This window comes from Salmo salar, chromosome 20 (assembly GCF_965601325.2).
Source record: "Salmo salar chromosome 20, fSalSal1, whole genome shotgun sequence".
In the NCBI taxonomy this organism is placed as follows: domain Eukaryota; kingdom Metazoa; phylum Chordata; class Actinopteri; order Salmoniformes; family Salmonidae; genus Salmo; species Salmo salar.
Window position 1 is genome coordinate 55,320,399 of NC_138310.1, and position 26,298 is coordinate 55,346,696.

The following is a 26,298-nucleotide window of genomic DNA, read 5'->3' on the forward strand; positions in this document are numbered from 1 at the left end:
CAAATTCAACCAATCATTAGGATGTTTTTGTCTGACCTACATGAACGTGACCAAAGACGTTACTAAAACGGGAACCAACTTAGCTGCCATTCATGTACACAGTAGATACATACAAATTCATGTAATATTTGAGACTGTCACTAATTGATTGTACAATGTGCACACATTTGATTTCAGTTTGTGAGTGTGTGATATGGGGGTTGCAGGCACGTTCTTGAAAAAACGTTCTTGAACAGACTTTTAGGTACGTTTGCTCCGTTGCTTGAAGCAATGAGTTACGTATTGAAAGGACAGCGGAGCGTTCTCCAACCCTAAACCCTCTCCGTTTTTCAAATTGTCGTTTAGAACAACACCATTTCCCTTTAATTGAACGTTGCCGTACTTTTTTTCGTACTGAACGCAGCCCTGTTGTTCACATGGGAATCTGCCCTCTCATTGGCTAGAATGTCTGCAAAGGCGGAAGGCAGGCAGTACGAGGCGTTGTGGTTAGATCTTTCTCGAGTTGAACAAAACAGTCAGTGTAGAATAAAATAAAACGATTTGAATATGGATACGAAAGAAGAGCCTGTTAGAAAACGGTAAGACATTTATAAATGAGTTATACATGTACGTTTTCAGTTAGACATCGTCGACGTATTCCAAGTGTTCTCGTAGCCCATTGTCTGCTGACTCCAAAATAACTTGGACATGCGCAACCTTGTACACATCCGAAATATCAAAATGTCTAACAAAGTTGTTTTTTTTTTAAGTACAATTCACTTATTCTATTTTTCAAGTCTTGTCTCCCAGGGGCGTCATGTACCCCAAAAATCTGAGGGGGCACAAAGTCCATGAGGAGGAACTGCTTTTTCCTGCTATGTAGGGCCAAAAATCTGGGTAAGGAATGTAAGTCTTATTCAGTCCATTAAGTTATTGCTTGCATTTCTGAAGTCTACCAACCTTGCCGCACAGGCATGTGTAGCTGATGGGGATGTGTGAAACTTACTCCTCATCAGCTATCTTTTCATGTGGTGTTGACTGGTAAGACTTCAGGAGAGTGGTTACTTGTGCTAGCAAGGCAGAGGATCTGAGCTCGCTCCAGGTATGGTCCGAATCGGGAGGAAGTAGTACTCGCTAAGCAAGCAGCGTGATGTCCTTTACACTTGCCAGCTAAGATAGTTAGCCAAGCTTGCTACTCTAACTTGATTGATAGCCTGAAATGGCTTCTTGGTAGCTAGTTATGAGATTGGGAACCTATCTGGGCTAGCTAAAGCCAACTTGATTAAAAACTATGGCTAGTAGTATTACAGACAAATGTTATTATCCTTTATATAATTAATTTATTTATTTACACAGGAAAACACTGAGGGGGCTTGTGCCCCTTATGGGCATGACACCAATGTGTCACTTCATTTAGATCTTGGCTTTGTAAATTGTCCAACAACTATTAGACAACCTTATTTTATTTCTTGTAGAACATGTTGAGCATGTTTAAGTATTTATTTGGATACATAGTTTTGGTTGAGGGAATACCTATAATTCAGGATAGGATTTAGCCTACCCAATTCACACATCTCAATATCATCAATCTTGCCCTTATCATGACTCCAATTGCATTGCATTGGGTCATTCCATGTAGGCTACTTATATGCCGGGTGTGGGAAATGGTCTGACGCTGCCCAAATGCTCTATCTAAATATTGATACCCCTTGCTTGCGATCTACGGTTTTGGAACCCTTTGGAAGCTAACTTTTTTTTATATCGAAGAGAAATCTCTTTCAAAAATCAAAAGGTTAAAGAGAGAGGCCTAGTTCAGTCAAAATCTATATTTGGGTTGATTTACCTTGAGTTGTCTGAACTGAAAGCCCATGGTGACAGAATCCACAATAATATTTTTTTTTGGGGGGGGGGGGGGGGGGGGTTCAGCTTGCAGTGCAGCATTGTTAACATTGGTTTGGCTGTTTACATTCATGAAATTTGGCCGTGCTGGCTGTGGCAGAAGTAATAAATAGATGATTGTAGATTCTGTCACCATGGACCTTCAGACACAACTCAAGGTCAGGATAATTAGACCCAAATATAGATTTTGACTGAACTATCCCTGAACTGAACACCTTTTATAGGACTCTATTGTGTTTCTGCGGAGGGCTTAGACAGGTTCACAGTGTTTGGTAGTCTTAAACAAATCTTTACCTTTTAAAAAGTATACATCTCACACAGTATGGGCTTCAATTGAAGACACATATACCATGTCAAATACAAATTTAAATGTATTTAAGTTTGAGTTTACATCCCGATATTACATTGAAATATAATAAAATGCCTTGTTTCTTTATTGAGCGGTACATGAAGAGACTATTCAGAAATGCTCTGTGCTTGCCTGGCTACCCAAACTCCTTGCTCCGGCCAAACGCTACGCCACGCCCATGGACATTAGTTTCTTCTCCGCAATGAGTCGATCTGAGTACCTCCCCGACGATTTCTAGAACACAAAAACATTCTAACCGTTCTGGTTGGTCCCAGAAACCGATGGGTTGGGCCAGAGCGAGAACACGTGGATAAAGCGCGTTTTGAAAATTAGTAATTGGCTTTGATACTCTGGTTAGAGATGATCCAATCGCTGATTACTTTGTTTTGTACAATACCACTCCTTTTGACATCACCACAAACGACTTCAACGATGGTAGTCTGAGATTGAAGTATGTAGCAAACATAGAGCAGTGGAAAAAATCAGTTTGAGTCATAAGGCAAGCTCAGTGGGTCAATATTCCACTTCAGTGATTCCCCAACATCTTGTCAACATGTGGACAAATAATGGAGCAGATATCTCATAACAATCTGTCTGTATAAATGTTTAACTGTAACAAGGCCCAAGTGTTCTTTAGGTGTAAAAAAATCTCTCAAATATCAAATTGTATAAAATCTTTCCATTCATTCCTGTAACTTAAGACAGTATTTTTATGGCCAAAATGGCATTCCTTGATATAGACCTTTTTTTTCCTTCATGTTTTTTCAACCCCTACAAATACAATTATGTTTTTAGACAGATTCACAAAATATCTTGCACTCTCTTTAATCATGTCAAAAGCTGATGAACAGGCTGGCTGAGAGGCGCCATCTCACTCAAATACCCCTCCCCCACTCCAGCATACCAGCCACAGCTATAAAGATCCCAGGAGTTAAAAGGATCTGGCTCCAATGAACTGACCAATCAGCAGTCGGGGCCTGGCAGGCAATGCACTCTGACCCCTTCAACACAACAACTGTAACTTCAACAGCAACAAGTACAGTATGTGTAGGCTGCAGTATTGCTGTGAGATAGGAGTGTGACATCGTAGCCTATATCAAGGCAGAAGATAGAAACACAATCATCTTTTGACAAACAAAATGTTATTTTGCATAGTGTGGGCTGTAGCATTTACTTTTAAATTGTTTGAATAATTGAATAACAATCAAGCATGCAAAATGCGTGGCCAGTGTGTTTGGAAAAAGTGACTGTAAAATATTAAAACATTCTGGCCACACCTCTACAGAAAATTTGATCACATTTCTATTGGGCTTTATTTTAGAAACTAACGTGGTCTAGTTCCAACATTTCCAAATCATACAGCAAATGAGGTGAATGGGGGGGGGGCATTTTCCAGGGGGGGTTGTAATGCTTGTTCACAAGAGCACAAATATAATATGGTTCTGATTTATCAATGAAAACATGCGTATATGTTGCATATGACAGTTTGATAAATCCCAATCATTTGTGGCACACACAAATCCTAGAATCTTCACGTACGCCAGATCCTAGTAAGACATTTACGCACGGTTGATAAATGAAGGCCCTGGAATGGTTTTAATTTGCTCCAAACCTAGAAGTCCGTGATTGGTTAAGATTTGGACCTGACCAAATCTGAACCAATCATAGATGTCTGTTTCACAAGTTTGGACAGTACAGTACAGTATATTACAGCACAGTAGTGCACAGTGCGGTACATTAAAGAAAAGTATAGTTGAGTACTGTATAGTAAGGAAGAATAGTGGAGTAGAGTTCAGTACAGCACACGAGTTGAGTACACTAATGTACTTTACTGAACTATACTCTACTTGACTTTACTGTACTGAACTCTACTGTTCTGTTCCCCACTGTACTGTAGAGTGTTGAAACCCCCGGGTCCTACGGGTCCCTACAGAGAGCATTGAATCCCGCGGGACCTACGGGTCCCTACAGAGAGCATTGAATCCCGCGGGTCCTACGGGTCCCTACAGAGAGCATTGAATCCCGCGGGACCTACGGGTCCCTACAGAGAGCATTGAATCCTGCGGGACCTACGGGTCCCTACAGAGGGCATTGAATCCCGCGGGACCTACGGGTCCCTACTGAGGGCATTGAATCCCGCGGGACCTACGGGTCCCTACAGAGAGCATTGAATCCTGCGGGACCTACGGGTCCCTACAGAGAGCATTGAATCCCGCGGGTCCTACGGGTCCCTACAGAGGGCATTGAATCCCGCGGGACCTACGGGTCCCTACAAAGAGCATTGAATCCTGCGGGACCTACGGGTCCCTACAGAGAGCATTGAATCCCGCGGGTCCTACGGGTCCCTACAGAGAGCATTGAATCCTGCGGGACCTACGGGTCCCTACAGAGAGCATTGAATCCCGCGGGTCCTACGGGTCCCTACAGAGGCCATTGAATCCCGCGGGTCCTACGGGTCCCTACAGAGGGCATTGAATCCCGCGGGACCTACGGGTCCCTACAGAGAGCATTGAATCCCGCGGGTCCTACGGGTCCCTACAGAGAGCATTGAATCCTGCGGGACCTATGGGTCCCTACAGAGAGCATTGAATCCTGCGGGTCCTACGGGTCCCTACAGAGAGCATTGCCATTCGTTAGCATTTCTTTCATGCTGGGAGCGGGCGGTCAGACGGACAACTTTGGCATGATCATATTGTTTTAGTCCTGCAGATTATTTTGAACGGTTGTCTTTCTGTTTTATTTTTTATGTGTTATCTATTCTATTAAAGCACCTCTGTCGCACTATTCACAAACTCTCATAGGATAATTATTCTTCAAGTCAAGTTCCTTACATCATCTCTTTTGTGTTGGGTGTGCAAGATCAAATGTGCCTAATGCGTGGTCTCAGTTAAATAATTGTAGGCCAGGACACTCCAACCCTGTTCCTGGAGAGCTACCCTCCTGTAGGATTTAAATCCAACCCTGTTCCTGGAGAGCTACCCTCCTGTAGGATTTAAATCCAACCCTGTTCCTGGAGAGCTACCCTCCTGTAGGATTTAAATCCAACCCTGTTCCTGGAGAGCTACCCTCCTGTAGGATTTAAATCCAACTCCAGTTGGAACTAACCTGATTCAGTTTATCAACCAGCTATTGATTAGGATCAGGTGCGCTAGATTAGGGTTGGAGCTAAAACCTACCGTCCAGTAGGTCTCCAGGTACAGGGTTGGAGTTAAAACCTACCGTCCAGTAGGTCTCCAGGTACAGGGTTGGAGTTAAAACCTACCGTCCAGTAGGTCTCCAGGTACAGGGTTGGAGTTAAAACCTACCGTCCAGTAGGTCTCCAGGTACAGGGTTGGAGTTAAAACCTACCGTCCAGTAGGTCTCCAGGTACAGGGTTGGAGTTAAAACCTACCGTCCAGTAGGTCTCCAGGTACAGGGTTGGAGTTAAAACCTACCGTCCAGTAGGTCTCCAGGTACAGGGTTAGAGTTAAAACCTACCGTCCAGTAGGTCTCCAGGTACAGGGTTAGAGTTAAAACCTACCGTCCAGTAGGTCTCCAGGTACAGGGTTGGAGTTAAAACCTACCGTCCAGTAGGTCTCCAGGTACAGGGTTGGAGTTAAAACCTACCGTCCAGTAGGTCTCCAGGTACAGGGTAGGAGTTAAAACCTACCGTCCAGTAGGTCTCCAGGTACAGGGTTGGAGTTAAAACCTACCGTCCAGTAGGTCTCCAGGTACAGGGTTGGAGTTAAAACCTACCGTCCAGTAGGTCTCCAGGTACAGGGTTGGAGTTAAAACCTACCGTCCAGTAGGTCTCCAGGTACAGGGTTGGAAAGCCCTGTAGCTATAGGCTATATGCATGGGCGGAGAATCACATGCAGTTGTTTTTCCATGGAAATTAACTTCCTAAATAAGATGGGCCGGTGGTTCCTAACCGGTTTTCCGCTGCCCGCTGGTGTGCCTTGAATAACTCTTAAGTGTGCCATGAAACTTTTCCTAATCTTTATTTTAATTTTATTTTTTATAAAAAAATTAACTCATTTATAAACGTGGAATGCACATGGAATTTTGACTTGGGAGCACTAGTGTCGGTCAGATAATACATGAAATGGCTCATGGTTTCATCTGTACCCTTGTTTCAGGTCCAGTGCACTCAGGCTGTTACATTTGTATCATTTGAGGGGCATGCATCACCAGTCATTTGTATCATTTTACTTTGTCTTTGAAAACCATTAGCACAGGAATGTCTGATTAGGCTTAGCCAAAGTAATTTATTTATTTATGTATGGCTTTGGGCATAGCTATACCACAGCCTCTGCCATAGAAACGAACAGAGCATGGCTTTGTGTCCCTGGTTGCACCTTAACAATGCAGAAAACCACTAATCTGTAGCCCAAACTGTTCAAAACTAAAGACCAGGGCTGCAAATCAAGCTGCCTCACATACACCTAAAATAACTTTGTGGGACTGTGGTCGGGTTCAGGACCAGTTCTTGCGGGAGGAGGTGGGGGGGCGACAATGGACATGAGGGTGAAGCGGAAGTGGGGGTCCGACTGTTGATTGGGGTCAGATGCCATAAACAGGTTAACAGAGCCTGCCTGTGTCCCCGTGGAGCGAGGGAGGAAGATCAGGAGAGGGAGGTAAGAGGCGATTGAGGGCTGTGGTTTAGGTAGGATCGTTTCCCTTCTCCTTCCCAGACACAGTGTGACTGGGAGGGCGAACACGTAAACTACAAACGGTGGCCCCTACATGCTGAATCAAAGAGGAAACAATTTAGGAAATACATTTTGTTCCATCTGTTTGTATGTGTGAGTTTGAATATTTCGATATTTGCTTATTTGGTTGTGGAGGTGTGATAGCGAGAGTAGAAAGAGGGTCAGAGAAGTTGGATAACGAAGCGTATTAAACAATGTTTGAAATTTAGAATTTTGTTTGGTGTCTGAGAAGGAAGTGGATATTACACAGTAGATAGTAAGTGGATGTTAAATATGTGGTTTGGCATTGTGGACCCAATGACAGACTTCACAGAAACAATATATTGAAATCTGTGTTGAAAGTGTTTTAGGTAGAGGTCGACCGATTAATCGGAATGGCCGATTCAAGTTTTCATAACAATCGGAAATCAGTATTTTTGGACGCCGATTTGGCCGTTTTTTAAATAATTTTGAAAAATATATATATTTTTTTTTACACCTTTATTTAAACATCAATGCCTTTCTTAAAATCAATACACAAGTATATATTTTTAAACCTGCATATTTAGTTAATATTGCCTGCTAACATGAATTTCTTTTAACTAGGGAAAATGTGTCACTTCTCTTGCAACAGAGTCAGGGTATATGCAGCAGTTTGGGCCGCCTGGCTCGTTGCGAACTGTGAAGACTATTTCTTCCTAACAAAGACAGCCGACGTCGCCAAACGGGGGATGATTTAACAAAAGCGCATTTGCGAAAAAGCATAAATCATGCCTTTCTTAAAATCAATAGACAGAAGTATATGTTTTTAAACCTGCATATTTAGCTAAAAGAAATCCAGGTTAGCAGGCAATATTAACCAGGTGAAATTGTGTCACTTCTCTTGCGTTCATTGCACGCAGACTCCGGGTATATGCAACAGTTTGGGCCGCCTGGCTCGTTGCGAACTAATTTGCCAAAATTGTACATAATTATGACATAACATTGAAGGTTGTGCAATGTAACAGGAATATTTAGACTTAGGGATGCCACCCGTTAGATAAAATACGGAACGGTTCCGTATTTCACTGAAAGGAAAAACGTTTTGTTTTCGAGATGATAGTTTCCGGATTCGACTATATTAATGACCTAAGGCTCATATTTCTGTGGGTTTATTATATTATAATTAAGTCTAAGATTTGATAGAGCAGTCTGACTGAGCGGTGGTAGGCAGCAGCAGGCTCGTAAGTATTCATTCAAACAGCACTTTTGGGCGTTTTGCCAGCAGCTCTTCGCTGTGCTTCAAGCATTGCGCTGTTTATGACTTCAAGCCTATCAACTCCCAAGATTAGGCTGGTGTAACCCATGTGAAATGGCTAGCTTGTTAGCGGGTGCGCGCTAATAGCGTTTTCAAACGTCACTCGCTCTGAGACTTGGAGTAGTTGTTCCCTTTGCTCTGCATGGGTAACGCTGCTTCGAGGGTGGCTGTTGTCGATGTGTTCCTGGTTCGAGCCCAGGTAGGAGCGAGGAGAGGGACGGAAGCTATACTGTTACACTGGCAATACTAAAGTGCCTATAAGAACATCCAATAGTCAAAGGTATATGAAATACAAATCGTATAGAGAGAAATAGTCCTATAATTCCTATAATAACTACAACCTAAAACTTCTTACCTGGTAATATTGGAGACTCATGTTAAAAGGAACTACCAGCTTTCGTATGTTCTCATGTTCTGAGCAAGGAACTTAAACGTTAGCTTCTTACATGGCACATATTGCACTTTTACTTTCTTCTCCAACACTTTGTTTTTGCATTATTTAAACCAAATTGAACATGTTTCATTATTTATTTGAGGCTAAATTGATTTTATTGATGTATTATATTAAGTTAAAATAAGTGTTCATTCAGTATTGTTGTAATTGTCATTATTACAAATAAATAACTAAAAATCGGCCAATTTAATCGGTACTGGCTCTTTTGGGCCCTCCAGTAATCGGTATCGGCGTTGAAAAATCATAATCGGTCGACCTCTAGTTTTAGGCCTTTGATTGGTTCGACTTTCACACATCGGAAAATTCAATTACATTTGTGAGCGCAGGGACGTCAAGAAATCTCAAAGGATTTATCTTCCGGAATGAACACCTCAGTATGCCTTGATCTGTTCTTCTACTTCTCTTCCTACCTCATCACTTCCTCACCATTTATTTTCGTCTCCCTCTTCCCTGTGTCCAGGTCGAGTACGGATCAGCGGAAGGTGCGTTCCCGGGATGCGGCGCGCTGCAGGCGGAGTCTGGAGACGGAGCTGTTCTACAAGTTGGCCCACACCCTGCCCCTCCCCCGCAGAGTCTCCGCCGACCTGGACAAGGCCGCCATCATGAGGGTGACGCTCAGCTTCCTTCGCATGCACCACCTCCGCTCAGGTGGGCTCCCATTGGCCAGTTATGTCCATGTCCTGTACTGTGACTGGTTGAGAGAGCCAGGCCTACTTTCTTTATTACTTTCCAAGTAGTAACCAACTCCCAAGATGGTGGTAGTCCAGACCAAAAAGGTTCTGATTTGACATGACATTGGGTGTGTGTTTTATGTCATTGCAGGGGATACAAGCGAGGAGCACGTCACCGATGGAGACGAGGACACCGTGGATGGGTTCTACCCCCGGGCGTTGGCAGGCTTCATCATGGTGATGACCGAGGAGGGGGATATGATTTACCTGGGTGACAGCGTCAGCAAACACCTAGGCATCCCACAGGTACATACAGCCCCATGTTCTTGGCAACGTCCGGGTCATGGGTTCGATTCCCACTGGGGCGATCCATATGAAAATGAATGCATTCACTGTTGTAAGTCTCTTTGAATATAAAGCATCTGCCTAATGGCATATAGTAGTACTATAGTAGTATACAATTCCACTGCTGTTGTGCGATGTTCCCATGTGTGAGTTTGTATCCACAAAGCTCTGTTGAGTATAGTCAGGTAGAATGAATCAGTTAAAGACTCAATACAAAAAGTGGATACTCCCACGTAACGAATGGCAAAGAGTAATGTTAATATTATTCTGTTTTTACTGCATGTTTTACAGAGTTTCTATTCATGGCCTTTGATGAACAGTTTGGTTGTCCAATTGCGTAGTTCTATGTTGCGTTATTGATTTTAACGTTTTGAAATCATGAGGCTTATTGGATATTTCAGTGTCTGACACGTGAGTTAAACCACACATGATACACTTCCTGCTCGTAGAACATCTCATTCTAAAATTAAGGGCTTTAATATGGAGTTGGTCCCCCCTTTGCTGCTATAACAGCCTCTACTCTTCGAGGAAGACTTTCCATTAGATGTTGGAACATTGCTGCCAGGACTTGCTTCCATTCAGCCCACGAGCATTAGTGAGGTCGGGCACTGATGTTGGGCAATTAGGCCTGGCTCGCAATCAGCGTTCCAGTTCATCCCGAAGGTGGTTGATGGGGTTGAGGTCAGGGCTCTGTGCAGGCCAGTTAAGTTATTCCAGACCAATCTCGACAAACCATTTCTGTATGGACCTCGCTTTGTGCACGGGGGCATTTTCATGCTGAAACAGGAAATGGCCTTCCCCAAACTGTTGCCATAAAATTGGAATCGTCTAGAATGTCATTGTATGCTGTAGCGTTAAAATGTCCCTTCACTGGAACTAAGGGGCCTAGCCCGAACCATAAAAAAACAGCCCCAGACCCTTATTCCTCCTCCACCAAACTTTACAATTGCCACTATGCATTCGGGCAGGTAGCGTTCTCCTGACATCTGCCAAACCCAGATTTGTCCGTGGGACTGCCAGATGAAGCGTGATTCATCACTCCAGAGAACGCTTTACACTACTCCAGCCAACGCTTGGTATTGCACATGGTGATCTTAGGCTTGTGTGCTGCTGCTTGGCCATGGAAACCCATTTCATGAATCTCACCAATTAACAGTTTTTGTACTTACGTTGCTTCCAGAGGCAGTTTGGAACTCGGTAGTGAGTGTTGCAAACGAGGACAGGCGATTTTCACACTTTGCAACCTTCCGCACTCGGCGGTCCCGTTCTGTGTGCTTGTGTGGCCTACCACTTCGCGGCTGAGCCGTTGTTGCTCCTAGACGTTTCCACTTCACTTTAACAGCACTTAGTTGACCAGGGGAGACATTTGACGAACTGACTTGTTGGAAAGGTGGCATCCTATGACGGTGCCACTTTGGCCTTACTTAAAAGCTCAGTGACTTTCAATCTACTGTCAATGTTTGTCTATGGAGATTGCATGGCTGTGTGCTCAATTTTATACACCTGTCAGCAATGGGGGTAGCTGAAATAGCCAAATCCACTCATTTGAAGGGTTGCCCACATACTTTTGTGTATATACTGTGTGTGTGTGTGTGTGTGTGTGTGTGTGTGTGTGTGTGTGTTCCATATACGTGCTTCCTTTTCTTCTTTCAGAATAGGTTGTCGTCTCTGAGAACCCTCAAGTTCTACAGAATATATATATATATATATATATATATATATATATATATATATATATATATATATATATATATATCACTTTTTTACACTTTTCTTACAATTTATTGTATTTTTGTGTGTGTGTGTGTGTGTATTTTTTATCATAAATTGAAGTGTAGCCCCATGTAATACAATCAACAGCCATTACAAAGAATCATCCCACAATAGTGAAGTGGGAGCTAAAAGTTAATGGTCCCATAGATTACCCTGCACAACAAATCTAACAGTCTGGTTGGATTACCAACAAAATGCAGACATCATCCTGTTTGTAGAAGTTAGCAAATGCAAGCTACAAAGCATCTGGTGATATTCTCTGACTTAGTATTTTGAGAGAACCTGCACTGCAGCTTTTCAGAATGTGTAATTCATGGGAAGGGGCCTGTGTGGTATTGTATTGACATGGTTGTATTGTTGTTATGTTGTCTAGCTGGAGTTGCTGGGTCAGAGTGTGTATGACTTTGTCCACCCATGTGACCAAGAGGAGCTACGGGATCTCCTGGCGCCTAGGCCAGGTGAGAAAAACCACCCTTTGTGTGTGTGTGTGTGTGTGTGTGTGTGTGTGTGTGTGTGTTGTGTGTGTGTGTGTGTGTGTGTGTGTGTGTGTGTGTGTGTGTGTGTGTGTGTTCATCATGCATGCTCACATAGGTTCCAGGCTTTAGGTATACAACTCTACCATCTCTCCAACCCAGGTGTGTCCAAGAAGAAACCAGCGCAGCAACACACAGAGATGAACTTCTTCCTTAGGATGAAGAGCACTCTGACTAGTAGAGGCCGCACTGTCAACATAAAGTCTGCCACCTGGAAGGTACGTTTGCCCCCAAGAATCCTCCAGATGTGACACTTGGCATTCAGGCCAAAGAGTTCAATATTGGTTTCATCAGACCAGAGAATCTTTTTTCTCATGGTCTGAGAGTCCTTTAGGTTCTTTTTGGCAAACTTCAAGCGGGCTGTCTTGTGCCTTTTACTGAGGAGTGGCTTCCGTCTGGCCTCTCTACCATAAAGGCCTGATTGGTAGAGTGAGGCAGAGATGGTTGTCCTTATGAAAGGTTCTCCCATCTCCACACAGGACCTCTGGAGCTCTGTCAGAGTGACCATCAGGTTCTTGGTCACCTCCCTGACCAAGGTCCTTCGCCCCTGATTTCTCAGTTTTTCCTGGGCGGCCAGCTCTAGGAATTCTTCGTGGTTCCAAACTTCTTCCATTTAAGAATGATGGAGGCCACTGTTCTTGGGGACCTTCAATGCTGCAGAAATGTTTTGGTACCCTTCCCCAGATCTGTGCCTCGACACAATCCTGTCTCGGTGAACTACGGACAATTCCTTAGACCTCATGGCTTGAGTTTTTCTCTAACATGCACTGTCAACTGTAGGACCTTATCAAGACAGGTGTGTGCCTTTCCAAATCATGTCCAATCAAATGTATTTACCACAGGTGGACTCCAAGTTGTAGAAACATCTCAAAGATGATCAATGGAATCCGGATGCACCTGAGCTAAATTTTGAGTCTCATAGCAAAGGGTCTGAATATTTATGTAAACATTTCTAAAAACCTGTTTTCGCTTTATCATTATGGGGTATTGTGTGTAGATTGATGGCGATTTTTATTGAATTCATTTTAGAATAAGGCTGTAATCTAACAAAAAGTCAAGTGGTCTTAATACTTTCCGACTGCACTGTACCTGCTGTCAACTTGTGCTCTAGGTTAATATATGAAGCAGATCGCGTTCTTCATTTCACCGGTTTCATTATGAAGTTGTTCTCCAAGCAGCTGATTGAGCCAGTCACATGGTATATTGGTTTACAAAGAGCACGCAGAGAAAATGGAAGCGTTGTGACGTGCCGATCGATCCACCGAGGTGATCAAGTTACACTTGAAATTCACAACTGTTTGCTAGCTAATTATCTTATAACTATACATTTTACTATCTAGGATGTGCCAAATAAATTCTCTCCAGCTCAGAGCTCCAGCTATACATACATTTGGTTTGCTAAGTTGCAAGCTTGCAAGATTTACAGCAGAGACAGTCAATCCCCTCCTTGATCAAGATTCCTGCTGTTAGGCTGGACATTAGAACGAGTCAAAATTCACCCAAGGCTGAAAAACGGCCAAAGAACGTTGGTTGAGCTGGAACACAAGCGCGAGGCCATAGCAAATGAATTGAAACAGCTAGATTGCAAGATTAACAGTACAGACAATCAACCCCCTCCTTGATCAAGATCCCTGCTGTCTAATATTTGTTTGGTGTATGCAGAAAACTGTGAGTAGCTTTTTGAGTACAACTTTATGAGCTGGGTTGTCTGTTCTAGGCAAATTTAGTTTATGTCCGCTTGTTAGCATTTAGCTTGTGCCCGCTATGGAGAGAAATAGTGCACACAAGGGGGCGCTATATCGGTAATACTGTATACCCCGGTATGGTATAGGATGGTATGAAGATATGAACATCTGGATACCGCCCAACCCTTTTAGGGCCGTCTTTCACCATTCAGTGAGATTCATATGTAGCCCAAGTTGCTGTTTCCAGTGACGTTGCTAGGACATTAGAGAAACATCAGAGCAATTAACATGAGATGAAGGCCAGGACACTTGATCCAGCTAAAAGGTTAGGTATCTCTGGTAGGACAGGCTGGCTGGCCTAGATATCAGGGGGTTGTCTGTACCCTCTCCAATCCATATTCTAATGATGAGACGTCGGGGAGTAACCATATGAGTCTGGTTCTCTACCAACTTAATCCAGCCTGCCACCCTGCCTTACTATCTCCTATTGGAGTGACTATGGCTTGCCTACATCATTGGTAGCATAGATGGTGTCCCCTATCGCTTCGCTCATTTCTGCTTGGTTCAGTGTCCAGCATCGAGCGGTTGATCCAGGGGATAACACTCACATTTCAAGACTTTTTGTGGAGTAAACATTTTTGACCATTAAAAATCATATTTTTCCTAAGCCCTGACATTAACCCCTAAACCTAACCTTAAGCCCCAAACTCTAAACCTAACCCATAAGCTTAAAATAGTATGTGAACAAATTCAGGACATAAAAGAAGTCCTGACTTTTCCAAAAAGTTGTTTTCCAACCTTGTCAGGACGTATGGGTGAGTTGTTAGGACGTTGAGCTCCTGATAAGGTAGGAAAACACGTGCACAGACACACAGGGCAGGGGTCCATCAGAGACCATGACAGTCAGAAAGCCTTGACCCAGTTATGCTCTGGACTCCAGTAGAGGTGTGTGTAAACAGCATTTGTGTTATTGGGGTGAGTCTCTTCTCACTCTTGGCCATGTTACAAGGGTGCCACATCCCAATTTAATACTGCTGTTCCAGTACCTCCCCATCTTTACAGTTAGTTGGTCTGCGCCAGAGCTCTGGTCTAAATTAGTGCACTATATAGGGAACAGGGTGCCATTCGGGATGGGAGCCTTACTCTTGTATAGAAGAATCCTTAAATGTTTTCACCTTCTTCTAACAGGCCATGTCTAGCTTCAAGTCCTACTGTGAATGTTGCTTAACATAGTCCGTCTGCCCTGAGTTGACGCTACAACAGAGATGGGCTTCACGCGGCCCCCCCCCTTTTAGTCTAAAGACCCTCGTATCAATTCCCACACAAAATAAAGCGAGCAACTGCAGCCCCTTATGATGAGTTCAGATTTGTTTGTGTCCCCCATCAAAGTTGCCCATCCCTGCTCTACAACATTCACATGGGTCCTGATGCCCATTCATGTGCCCTGTAAGCATATATGGATAGCCATTGTTATCTTAGTGCGGTCTGTGGCCCCCAGGTGCTGCACTGTACAGGCCACATGCGTGTGTGCTGCAGTGGCGAGGATTCGTCACCTCCTGCAGGAAGCTTCATGACAGTGCTGTGTGAGCCCATCCCCCACCCGTCTAGTGTGGAGTTCCCCCTGGACCAGAGCACCTTCCTCACTCGACACAGCATGGACCTGCGCTTCACACACTGCGATGGCAGGTGAGGCTGAGCGAACACACACACACGGGGAGTATTATTTTACGCCGGTTCTGTTGCAAAACGTTTCTTCAACGTGATGTAAAAGCTGTTGGGTTGTTAAAACGGAAGTTGTAGTTTATTTAAATGTTATGGTTTCCACACGTTTCCATTCCAATCTGAAAAGTATTTGGCTCAAGCTGCCTATCTATAAATGATCAGTTCTTCCATGCTCTAAAGCACCCCCTATGGGTGCACATTTAGGTTTCTGGGGGGGGGGGGGGCCGAGTTTGGGAAACCCTGCTTGAAAGTGGAGTGAAGTCCTGGGGTCACTTCCAACTTCTTCCAGACGCAATTATTTTTTTTAAGAGCGACACGACTGAACTGCAATTTCCGTTTAAGATCAAAATGCAACTCCACCACGTATGGAGTAAAGCGTTGGTTGCAAAACTTTTTGCAACAGAATCGACGTAAGGAATACACCCATGATTAAACCAGACCGAACGCTCACTTTTAGGCTTATATATATATATATATACTGCTCAAAAAAATAAAGGGAACACTTAAACAACACATCCTAGATCTGAATGAAAGAAATAATCTTATTAAATACTTTTTTCTTTACATAGTTGAATGTGCTGACAACAAAATCACATAAAAATAATCAATGGAAATCCAATTTATCAACCCATGGAGGTCTGGATTTGGATTCACACTCAAAATTAAAGTGGAAAACCACACTACAGGCTGATCCAACTTTGATGTAATGTCCTTAAAACAAGTCAAAATGAGGCTCAGTAGTGTGTGTGGCCTCCACGTGCCTGTATGACCTCCCTACAACGCCTGGGCATGCTCCTGATGAGGTGGCGGATGGTCTCCTGAGGGATCTCCTCCCAGACCTGGACTAAAGCATCCGCCAACTCCTGGACAGTCTGTGGTGCAACGTGGCGTTGGTGGATGGAGCGAGACATGATGTCCCAGATGTGCTCAATTGGATTCAGGTCTGGGGAACGGGCGGGCCAGTCCATAGCATCAATGCCTTCCTCTTGCAGGAACTGCTGACACACTCCAGCCACATGAGGTCTAGCATTGTTTTGCAATAGGAGAAACCCAGGGCCAACCGCACCAGCATATGGTCTCACAAGGGGTCTGAGGATCTCATCTCGCTACCTAATGGCAGTCAGGCTACCTCTGGCGAGCACATGGAGGGCTGTGGGGCCCCCCAAAGAAATGCCACCCCACACCATGACTGACCCACCGCCAAACCGGTCATGCTGGAGGATGTTGCAGGCAGCAGAACGTTCTCCACGGCGTCTCCAGACTCTGTCACAACTGTCACGTGCTCAGTGTGAACCTGCTGTCATCTGTGAAGAGCACCGTGCGCCAGTGGCGAATTTGCCAATCTTGGTGTTCTCTGGCAAATGCCAAACGTCCTGCACGGTGTTGGGCTGTAAGCACAACCCCCACCTGTGGACGTCGGGCCCTCATACCACCCTCATGGAGTCGGTTTCTGACCGTTTGAGCAGACACATGCACATTTGTGGCCTGCTGGAGGTCATTTTGCAGGGCTCTGGCAGTGCTCCTCCTGCTCCTCCTTGCACAAAGGCGGAGGTAGCGGTCCTGCTGTTGGGTTGTTGCCCTCCTACGGCCTCCTCCACGTCTCCTGATGTACTGGCCTGTCTCCTGGTAGCGCCTCCATGCTCTGAACACTACGCTGACAGACACAGCAAACCTTCTTGCCACAGCTCGCATTGATGTGCCATCCTGGATGAGCTGCACTACCTGAGCCACTTGTGTGGGTTGTAGACTCCGTCTCATGCTACCACTATAGTGAAAGCACCGCCAGCATTCAAAAGTGACCAAAACATCAGCCAGGAAGCATAGGAACTGAGAAGTGGTCTGTGGTCCCCACCTGCAGAACCACTCCTTTATTGGGGGTGTCTTGCTAATTGCCTATAATTTCCACCTGTTGTCTATTCCATTTGCACAACAGCATGTGAAATGTATTGTCAATCAGTGTTGCTTCCTAAGTGGACAGTTTGATTTCACAGAAGTGTGATTGACTTGGAGTTACATTGTGTTGTTTAAGTGTTCCCTTTATTTTGAGCAGTGTATATGCGCACATGAATGGCAACAGAAACTTCTCACACACATACACCCCAGGGTTTCCGTTAGCCGGTAATAGCAGGCTTTTGTCCGAACAAGTTAATTTTAATTTTATTGCAGATGGAAATACATTTGACTGGGCATGCATATCGGTCTATAGGTTAATTTGCATAGTCTAGTGGAATTGAATTGCTGCGTGTGTACAGTATATTCGTTATGTAGGCTATCTTATTTATCATCTGCATACAGATACACAGCCTTTGAGTGGAAAATGTGTCAGACCTCGCAAGAGCTGCTGCTGCATCTTGTGGTGCTTTCACGACAACTGGGAACTCTGAAAATACGAGGTCAAATCATGACGTCTGTGATCTTCAGGTCTGAAAGTCGGAGCTCTAGCAAGAGGCCCGAGTTGGAATTCCGAGTTGGATGACTGTTCACAACAAATTTCAAACAAAAGTTTTCCCGTTAATTGCATTCAGAATTCAGTAAGAAGGACCGCACATCGTTGCATCCTGGACTTGCATGTTCTGTTAATATGAATGACCATATTCTAAAAGTGGTTTCTGTCATTCTGAGCACCGTGGGTGGACTCCCTAGTCAGGTTACGCACCCAATGCATATGGGTCCGGTACATTTCTCAAATGTCTGGTAAATTAAAATGTTGCCGGTCAAATGTCTGGCGCCACGTTTTCCGAACAGAAACCCTGACACACACACACACGCACACACACTCTGTAAAGGGGATTGTCAAGTGAATAAAGGCTGGGGTTGGAACCAGTTCAGGGAACGGCACCAAAAAACGTAAAAGAGCAACATGTTTCAAGAAACGGAACCGGCAACGAAAGTGATCGATCTCTAGTGTTCCGGAAAATAACCGTTATTTTAATAAAGTTTAATCATATTTTTTGTTTCAAATATATGCATAATATCTAGTATATAATTCTGTAATTCAGTGAAGTTCTGATGCTAGTAATAGCCTAAACACATTCCAAGTCATGCCATGATGTTCAGAACTTCAAGCCCCCTACAATTTCACCCCTTTTTCTCGCTCTCTCACCACTCATGAAATTTCATTCGCACCTGCACTTGTATGACCAATCAAACATGTAAACTACTTGCTCACCCGTTCCGTAGCAAGCTTCTCTATCCACGCTAATTGGTGGAGTAAATGAATGAGCTGAATGTAAAATAATGTTGATTTCAAGTTAAAAAATGTACGAAAAGGAACTAAATTAACCATTACTTTTTGGGGGATTTGACCCGGTTCGGAACTTTATTATACTGGTCGGAACACTGTAACGGAACAAAACAAATAGGAGTTATGTTCAGAACGGAATGTTTGGAAAATGATTTTGGTTCCCAACCCCTGAATAAAAGAGAAAAGCAGTCGTGGATATAGTCAATCATAAATCAATTCGATTTCAGACAAGTTGCAACAGGGAGACACCCTCCAGTGTAGAAAAGTCTGCCTGGCCTCCTCGGATAAGGACAGACTAGTGTACTAGTAGATCAAGCTGCCTCGCGCTACCCAAGCAGCCTCCTGCCCTATGGGCCATTCTGGCTCAGACAAGGCTGACTTACTACAAATGAATTCACTCTCATGAGTGCTCACAGGGCTTTTTATGTTTGTGCCTTGACATGTGTTTCTGCAGACTTTGCGGAGCTGTCGTTCGGTCTTCCATCAAGCCCTGACTCCGCCCCAGATTTCCCTCAGGAACTGTGCACCCCTGAGCTGTGGACGCTCCTCTCACCCATATTCAGCAAGCTCACCTCATCACCAGCACCAGCGCTGGTAAGAACTTTAGTTGATTCTTAAATGTCAGTAAAGATACAGTATCTAGAGTCTAGTGTTCTCACTGATGAGGAGTCCACTATATATCTGTCCTCGTCAGATCCCCATTGAGGAGCTGCCAATAGAGGACGAGGTGGAGAAGTTGTTTGCCGTCTGTCCAGATGAGAGCGTGCAGAATAAAAACCAGCCTGAGGTACATGCAGTATACAGCTGAACACATAATGATGTGCGTGGTCGCCACACAATTACCTACAGACAACAGAGCTGGATTTCTAGTGCTTTCTTCAATACCTCAAACTATTTTGAGAGAAGGAAATTAGGAGGGAGCCTATACCTGTGATTGAGCAGTCTGTCTCCTGTGCTGGCAGGACGTGGAAGTGGTTGATCTGGACATGCTGGCTCCGTATATCTCCATGGATGATGATTTCCTGCTCAGCGTCCAGCTCCCTGAGACCCCTGACAGCCCCTCCCCAGAGCCCCCCACTGCTACCAGGAAACGGTAACCATCTACTCTACTGACCCACTGTCTGGGTCACACCAGTGAGAGAGACATGACGACCGGTTGGATTTAGTGACAGTGGTGTTTGGATGTTTTGGAGTGACAGACAGTGGTGTTTGGATGTTTTGGAGTGACAGAGAGTGGTGTTGGATGTTTTGGAGTGACAGGCAGTGGTGTTTGGATGTTTTGGAGTGACAGACAGTGGTGTTTGGATGTTTTGGAGTGACAGACAGTGGTGTTGGATGTTTTGGAGTGACAGACAGTGGTGTTGGATGTTTTGGAGTGACAGGCAGTGGTGTTTGGATGTTTTGGAGTGACAGGCAGTGGTGTTTGGATGTTTTGGAGTGACAGGCAGTGGTGTTGGATGTTTTGGAGTGACAGGCAGTGGTGTTGGATGTTTTGGAGTGACAGGCAGTGGTGTTGGATGTTTTGGAGTGACAGACAGTGGTGTTGGATGTTTTGGCGTGACAGGCAGTGGTGTTGGATGTTTTGGAGTGACAGACAGTGGTGTTGGATGTTTTGGAGTGACAGGCAGTGGTGTTGGATGTTTTGGAGTGACAGACAGTGGTGTTGGATGTTTTGGAGTGACAGGCAGTGGTGTTTGGATGTTTTGGAGTGACAGGCAGTGGTGTTGGATGTTTTGGAGTGACAGGCAGTGGTGTTGGATGTTTTGGAGTGACAGACAGTGGTGTTGGATGTTTTGGAGTGACAGGCAGTGGTGTTGGATGTTTTGGAGTGACAGGCAGTGGTGTTGGATGTTTTGGAGTGACAGACAGTGGTGTTGGATGTTTTGGAGTGACAGGCAGTGGTGTTGGATGTTTTGGAGTGACAGGCAGTGGTGTTTGGATGTTTTGGAGTGACAGGCGGTGGTGTTGGATGTTTTGGAGTGACAGGCAGTGGTGTTGGATGTTTTGGAGTGACAGACAGTGGTGTTGGATGTTTTGGAGTGACAGGCAGTGGTGTTGGATGTTTTGGAGTGACAGGCAGTGGTGTTGGATGTTTTGGAGTGTGTTGCTGAATGTTAACGTTCCAAACTGTAACTTCCACAGGAGTCATGAGCAGGATGAAGACATGCCCTCCCAGCTGATGAGTCAGGACAAGAGACCGAGACACTTGGTGTCCCCCATCCAGCACAAACTGCCTCTCAGCTACGCCCTGCTGGTGAGGAGGGGGTTTAAGGTTGGGGGAGGAGGTGGTTTAAGGTTGGGGGAGGTGGTTGTTTAAGGTTGGGGGAGGAGGTGGTTTAAGGTTGGGGGAGGAGGTGGTTTAAGGTTGGGGGAGGAGGTGGTTTAAGGTTGGGGGAGGAGGTGGTTTAAGGTTGGGGGAGGAGGTGGTTTAAGGTTGGGGGAGGAGGTGGTTTAAGGTTGGGGGAGGAGGTGGTTTAAGGTTGGGGGAGGAGGGGGTTTAAGGTTGGGGGAGGAGGGGGTTTTGGGTTGGGGGAGGAGGGGGTTTAAGGTTGGGGGAGGAGGGGGTTTTGGGTTGGGAACAGTGGATAACATTTGTTCAAGGTATCATTAAAATGACTTCATGCACAATGATGTGTTAATAAAGTTGAAACGGTGTGTTTATTTGTTTCAGGACTGCCTGGAGGATGCAGACAACCCAGAGTTGGAGCTGGGGCCAATCCCCCACAGGCGGAGCCAACTGCTGACGGACAGAGACCCCATCCTCGGTGAAGCCCAGGGACTATGTGACACTGCAGGTACAAACACACGTCATGGTACTACTGTATCTTGGGCAAATATTTAGGCTTCATGTCTGGCATTTGCGTACTATGTCATACTGTACCTACCAAATTCACCTTTGCTAATATCTTCTGAAATAGGTAATGTTGACCAGTCCACCTCAGTTCTCCACCTCTTCCCCTTCTCTCTCATGTTCTCCCCCAGCCTTGATGAGGGACCTCTTCTTGTCCCGCCCACCTGACCCCCTGACCTCCTCTCTGACTTGAGGAAGCAGCTGCCAATCTTCCCCTGTCAGCTGGGGAGTGCTGAGATCAGAGCCTCAACAGGATTCACACACTCCCCTACCAAACGCCAGCACCTCCAACTCAGACTTCCTCACGCTTGCCAGCCCATGTTCACAACAACAGCCTGCTATGGTTTTCCTTCTTTTCTCTCTGTTTCATGTCTCATAGAGTAGGTGGCAGTGCTAGGTTCAGCCCCTTCTCATTCAGGGTTGATAAAAGTGTTCTCCTCTATTCTTGTGAACACTTGTAGACTTTAGTCTAAACACTACACTTGACCCCATGGTGCTTCCGAGGTCAGAACAGACAAAAAAACCTGCCTAAGACACATGCGTCCAGTAAGTCTGACAAAGTGGTGTTTTAGGACACAGTGATGACCCTTCAGATGGTCTACTGTTGTTTAGTACGGTATGTGGACCTAGCAGTCTGTACAGGACATTTAGGTTTATTATTATGATATTATTATTTTGTAACAAACGCACAACGGTTATAATATATTCCAATAATACCTCAGAACAATCATCAGTGGCATATATGGGTCATTTTTATAAGAAAAGATCAAATGAATTCCTATTAACACAAAGCCATTGCTATTGACCAGTTGGATGCAGTACTCAGGCAGTTGTTACCTCAACAAATAATCTGTATGTCACAAACTCGCCTGTCATACAAGGGCTCTTTGACTGCCATCTCTTTCCAACCAAACGGACAAATTATTTCAGAGGCATCTTTTTACCTAGTCTTTTTTTTATATACTTTCATGCTAGACTTTAGAACAGTTTGATGTATTAAATGAATGTTTTGTATGCTCGCTTATAGACTACTATTGTATAAACCGCAATGTGTTCGTTGTTTTTATCATGTATCTCTAGGTGGTGCCAGATGATCACCTTGTCATATTTAATCAGTAATTATTTCTTTTCGGAATATGGTTGCTATTTTGCAAATCCAGTGGATAAATATCTGATGTACGCCTTTTGCGCATTAACTTCACACCAAGTAGAAATGATTACTTAACACCTTATCAATTACTCCCCCATTGTCTTTATTATCAATCTATCCTTTAGGAAAGAGAGAAAAGATTATTGGTTTCATCTCCATTAGATTCATCTCAATGTATTAGTTCCATTTAGACATTTGCCTTTTATCATAACTTTCATTTTTAAAGACTAGTGTTTGTATGTATTATTGACTGAATAAACTGATATAGACAAATTCACGTTTTATTATTATTTCATTCACGTTTTAGGATTTAATGTAAAGAAATACTGCCATCTTGTGGTGTTAATGGTAGATTCATATTTTGGTTGCTGCCTGACTTCAGATTGCATCTTGTTGCTTTACTTGATGTTCAATAATGCTCTTTTATCAGGGCAAACTGATATCGGAAACTCAGAACTAAAATCTCAGTTATGTTACATTTGTTTGTCCACGAGAGATTAGGGCACTTCTGACCTTGTTTTATTCAGTTAATGTAAAGTTTAGTCAGGGGAAGTTGACCATTTTCCAAGTGTGTGCCATGACCATAACACCCATATCTATAATGGCCACAATACTTCACCATAGCTACAAAGTAACTGGCACTTTAGAGCAGGGTTGTCCGGCCCAAGAGGGGTCCAATCCAGCCATGTGTGTGTAACTCAATATACTTTAGAATTACTGAAACCAAATCAAAAATGTTTAGAAAAGATAATGGACCTACATTCATAGTTTCTTGACTGTGTCCAGCGCTCTAATAATGGAAAGCTAGACAGTCAGGGAGCATCGAAAATTACAAGGACAATCTTTTTTTTGTTGCACATTTTAATGGCAAGGAAAATAAAATAAAAAATTCAGCGCGATCTTCAGGACCTCGTTGAAGACCGAATGCGGCCCCCAGGGCAAAAATAGTTTGACACCCCTGCTTTAGAGGGAAGGTAAAGAATGCTGGGAAGCATGATCTGTTGTGGAGACCCAAACTGATGCTGACTAAAACCTTGTTCTATTGCATATCACTTCCTGCTTAAAACTGTTTGATGTGGAAACAACCATAATGCAACAACTCTGTTTTGTCAATGGCTCTTCCCATTCATTCTAACTACAACCTCGATCAGGGCTAAACACAGTGATTATTCAACTGATTCCAATAAATAGGTCAGTATAGTCTTTTTACATTCCTCATAAGTGGTTTATGTACCTTCCATTTGAACACAGTCAGCAGGCTTAACATGTTAAAGTGAGTTTTAGTTTATTTTTATAGGGACAGTGCATATAAGTCTACTCACTTCCCTCACAGTGCCTTGCCCTGGCCATCCTGCTTGTACAAAGTTGTTAGAACTTTAGTTCAGGCAGATTCTTGAAGAATATAACTTATGAGTTTATTTCAACTGTCATACCGCATCGGAACTCAAAATATAAGGGTCTCTATTCAATCTGTAAATTGAAGTGTTAACATTTCTATTGTGGAATCTGTAAGGTCATTTCCGATTGAGCCGACATATGCATATTTTACCGCGAATGCAGTCTCTTCTATTGCGGAATCTACACTGCTCAAAAAAATAAAGGGAACACTTAAACAACACAATGTAACTCCAAGTCAATCACACTTCTGTGAAATCAAACTGTCCACTTAGGAAGCAACACTGATTCACAATAAATTTCACATGCTGTTGTGCAAATGGAATAGACAACAGGTGGAAATTATAGACAATTAGCAAGACACCCCCAATAAAGGAGTGGTTCTGCAGGTGGGGACCACAGACCACTTCTCAGTTCCTATGCTTCCTGGCTGATGTTTTGGTCACTTTTGAATGCTGGCGGTGCTTTCACTCTAGTGGTAGCATGAGATGGAGTCTACAATGCACACAAGTGGCTCAGGTAGTGCAGCTCTTCCAGGATGGCACATCAATGCGAGCTGTGGCAAGAAGGTTTGCTGTGTCTGTCAGCGTAGTGTCCAGAGCATGGAGGCGCTACCAGGAGACAGGCCAGTACATCAGGAGACGTGGAGGAGGCCGTAGGAGGGCAACAACCCAGCAGCAGGACCGCTACCTCCGCCTTTGTGCAAGGAGGAGCAGGAGAAGCACTGCCAGAGCTCTACAAAATGACCTCCAGCAGGCCACAAATGTGCATGTGTCTGCTCAAACGGTCAGAAACAGACTCCATGAGGGTGGTATGAGGGCCCGACGTCCATAGGTGGGGGTGTGCTTACAGCCCAACACCGTGCAGGACGTTTGGCATTTGCCAGAGAACACCAAGATTGGCAAATTCGCCACTGGCACGTGGAGGCCACACACACTACTGAGCCTCATTTTGACTTGTTTTAAGGACATTACATCAAAGTTGGATCAGCCTGTAGTGTGGTTTTCAACTTTAATTTTGAGTGTGACTCTAAATCCAGACCTCCATGGGTTGATAAATTGGATTTACATTGATTATTTTTGTGTGATTTTGTTGTCAGCACATTCAACTATGTAAAGAAAAATGTATTTAATAAGATTATTTCTTTCATTCAGATCTAGGATGTGTTGTTTAAGTGTTCCCTTTATTTTTTTGAGCAGTATATAATGCTTCAGCTTTACAGATTGAACAGAGAGCCCTACGCTTGTTTGGCTAAAACTACTCATGACCAAAAGCATGTGGACACCTGCTCATTGAACATCACATTCCAAATTCATGGGCATTAATATGGAGTTGGTCCCCCCTTTGCTGCGAAAACAGCCTCTACTCTTCTGGGAAGGCTTTCCACTAGATGTTGGAACATTGCTGCAGGGACTTGCTTCCATTTACCCACAAGAGCATTAGTGTGGTCGGGTACTGATGTTGGGCGATTAGGCCTGGCTCGCAGTCGGCATTCCAATTAATCCCAAAGGTGTTCGATGGGGTTGAGGTCAGGGCTTTATGTAGGCCAGTCAAGTTCTTCCACACCAATCTCGACAAACCATTTCTATATGGACCTTGCTTTGTGCACAGGGGCATTGTCATGATGAAATGGCCTTCCCCAAACTGTTGCCACAAAGTTGGAAGCACAGAATTGTCTAGAATGTCATTGTATACTGTAGCCTTAAGATTTCCCTTCACTGGATCTACGGGGCCTAGCCCGAACCATGAAAACATCCCCAGATCATTATTCCTCCTCCACCAAACTTTACAGTTCTTTACAGTCCTGTTATGTGAGCTTGTGTGGCCTACCACTTCACGGCTGAGCCGTTGTTGCTCCTAGACGTTTCCACTTTACAATAACAGCATTTACAGTTGACCGGGGCAGCTCTAGCAGGGTAGACATTTGACGAACTGACTTGTTGGAACATTGGCATCCTATGACGGTGCCACGTTGAAAGTTACTGAGCTCTTCAGAAAGACCATTTAACTGCCAATGTTTTTGTCTATGGAGATTGCATGGCTCTGTGCTCAATTTTATAAACCTGTCAGCAACGGGTGTGGCCGAAATAGCCAAATCCACTCATTTGAAGGGTTATCCACATACTTTTGTAAATATAGTGTATAAGTTTTATATCATGAATTGAACAGAGAGTCCTTGTATCCATAGCTCTGTCTATGAATTTGAGAGTGGTTACATTTCTCCAGCCCCATCCCTCAGCTTTTTACCGAAATGGGGGTGGACTTTTATTGTTTCAACTGC

General features: G+C 44.2%; 1 protein-coding gene across 1 annotated transcript; it reads left to right on the top strand.

Moving 5' to 3' along the window:
• Window positions 1–485: 485 nt before the first annotated feature.
• Window positions 486–22,895, top strand: hif1a (Hypoxia-inducible factor 1 alpha; the record flags this gene model as incomplete). The annotated part of the gene is given in 13 exon segments (NM_001140022.1): window positions 486–578; window positions 9,109–9,296; window positions 9,471–9,625; window positions 11,811–11,895; window positions 12,073–12,188; window positions 15,154–15,339; window positions 17,811–17,828; window positions 19,075–19,215; window positions 19,316–19,408; window positions 19,584–19,714; window positions 20,764–20,875; window positions 21,293–21,416; window positions 21,604–22,895. Coding segments are annotated over 13 exon segments (1,443 nt in total), but the record flags the coding sequence as incomplete, so codon positions are not given.
• Between the last annotated feature and the right edge of the window lie 3,403 nt (window positions 22,896–26,298).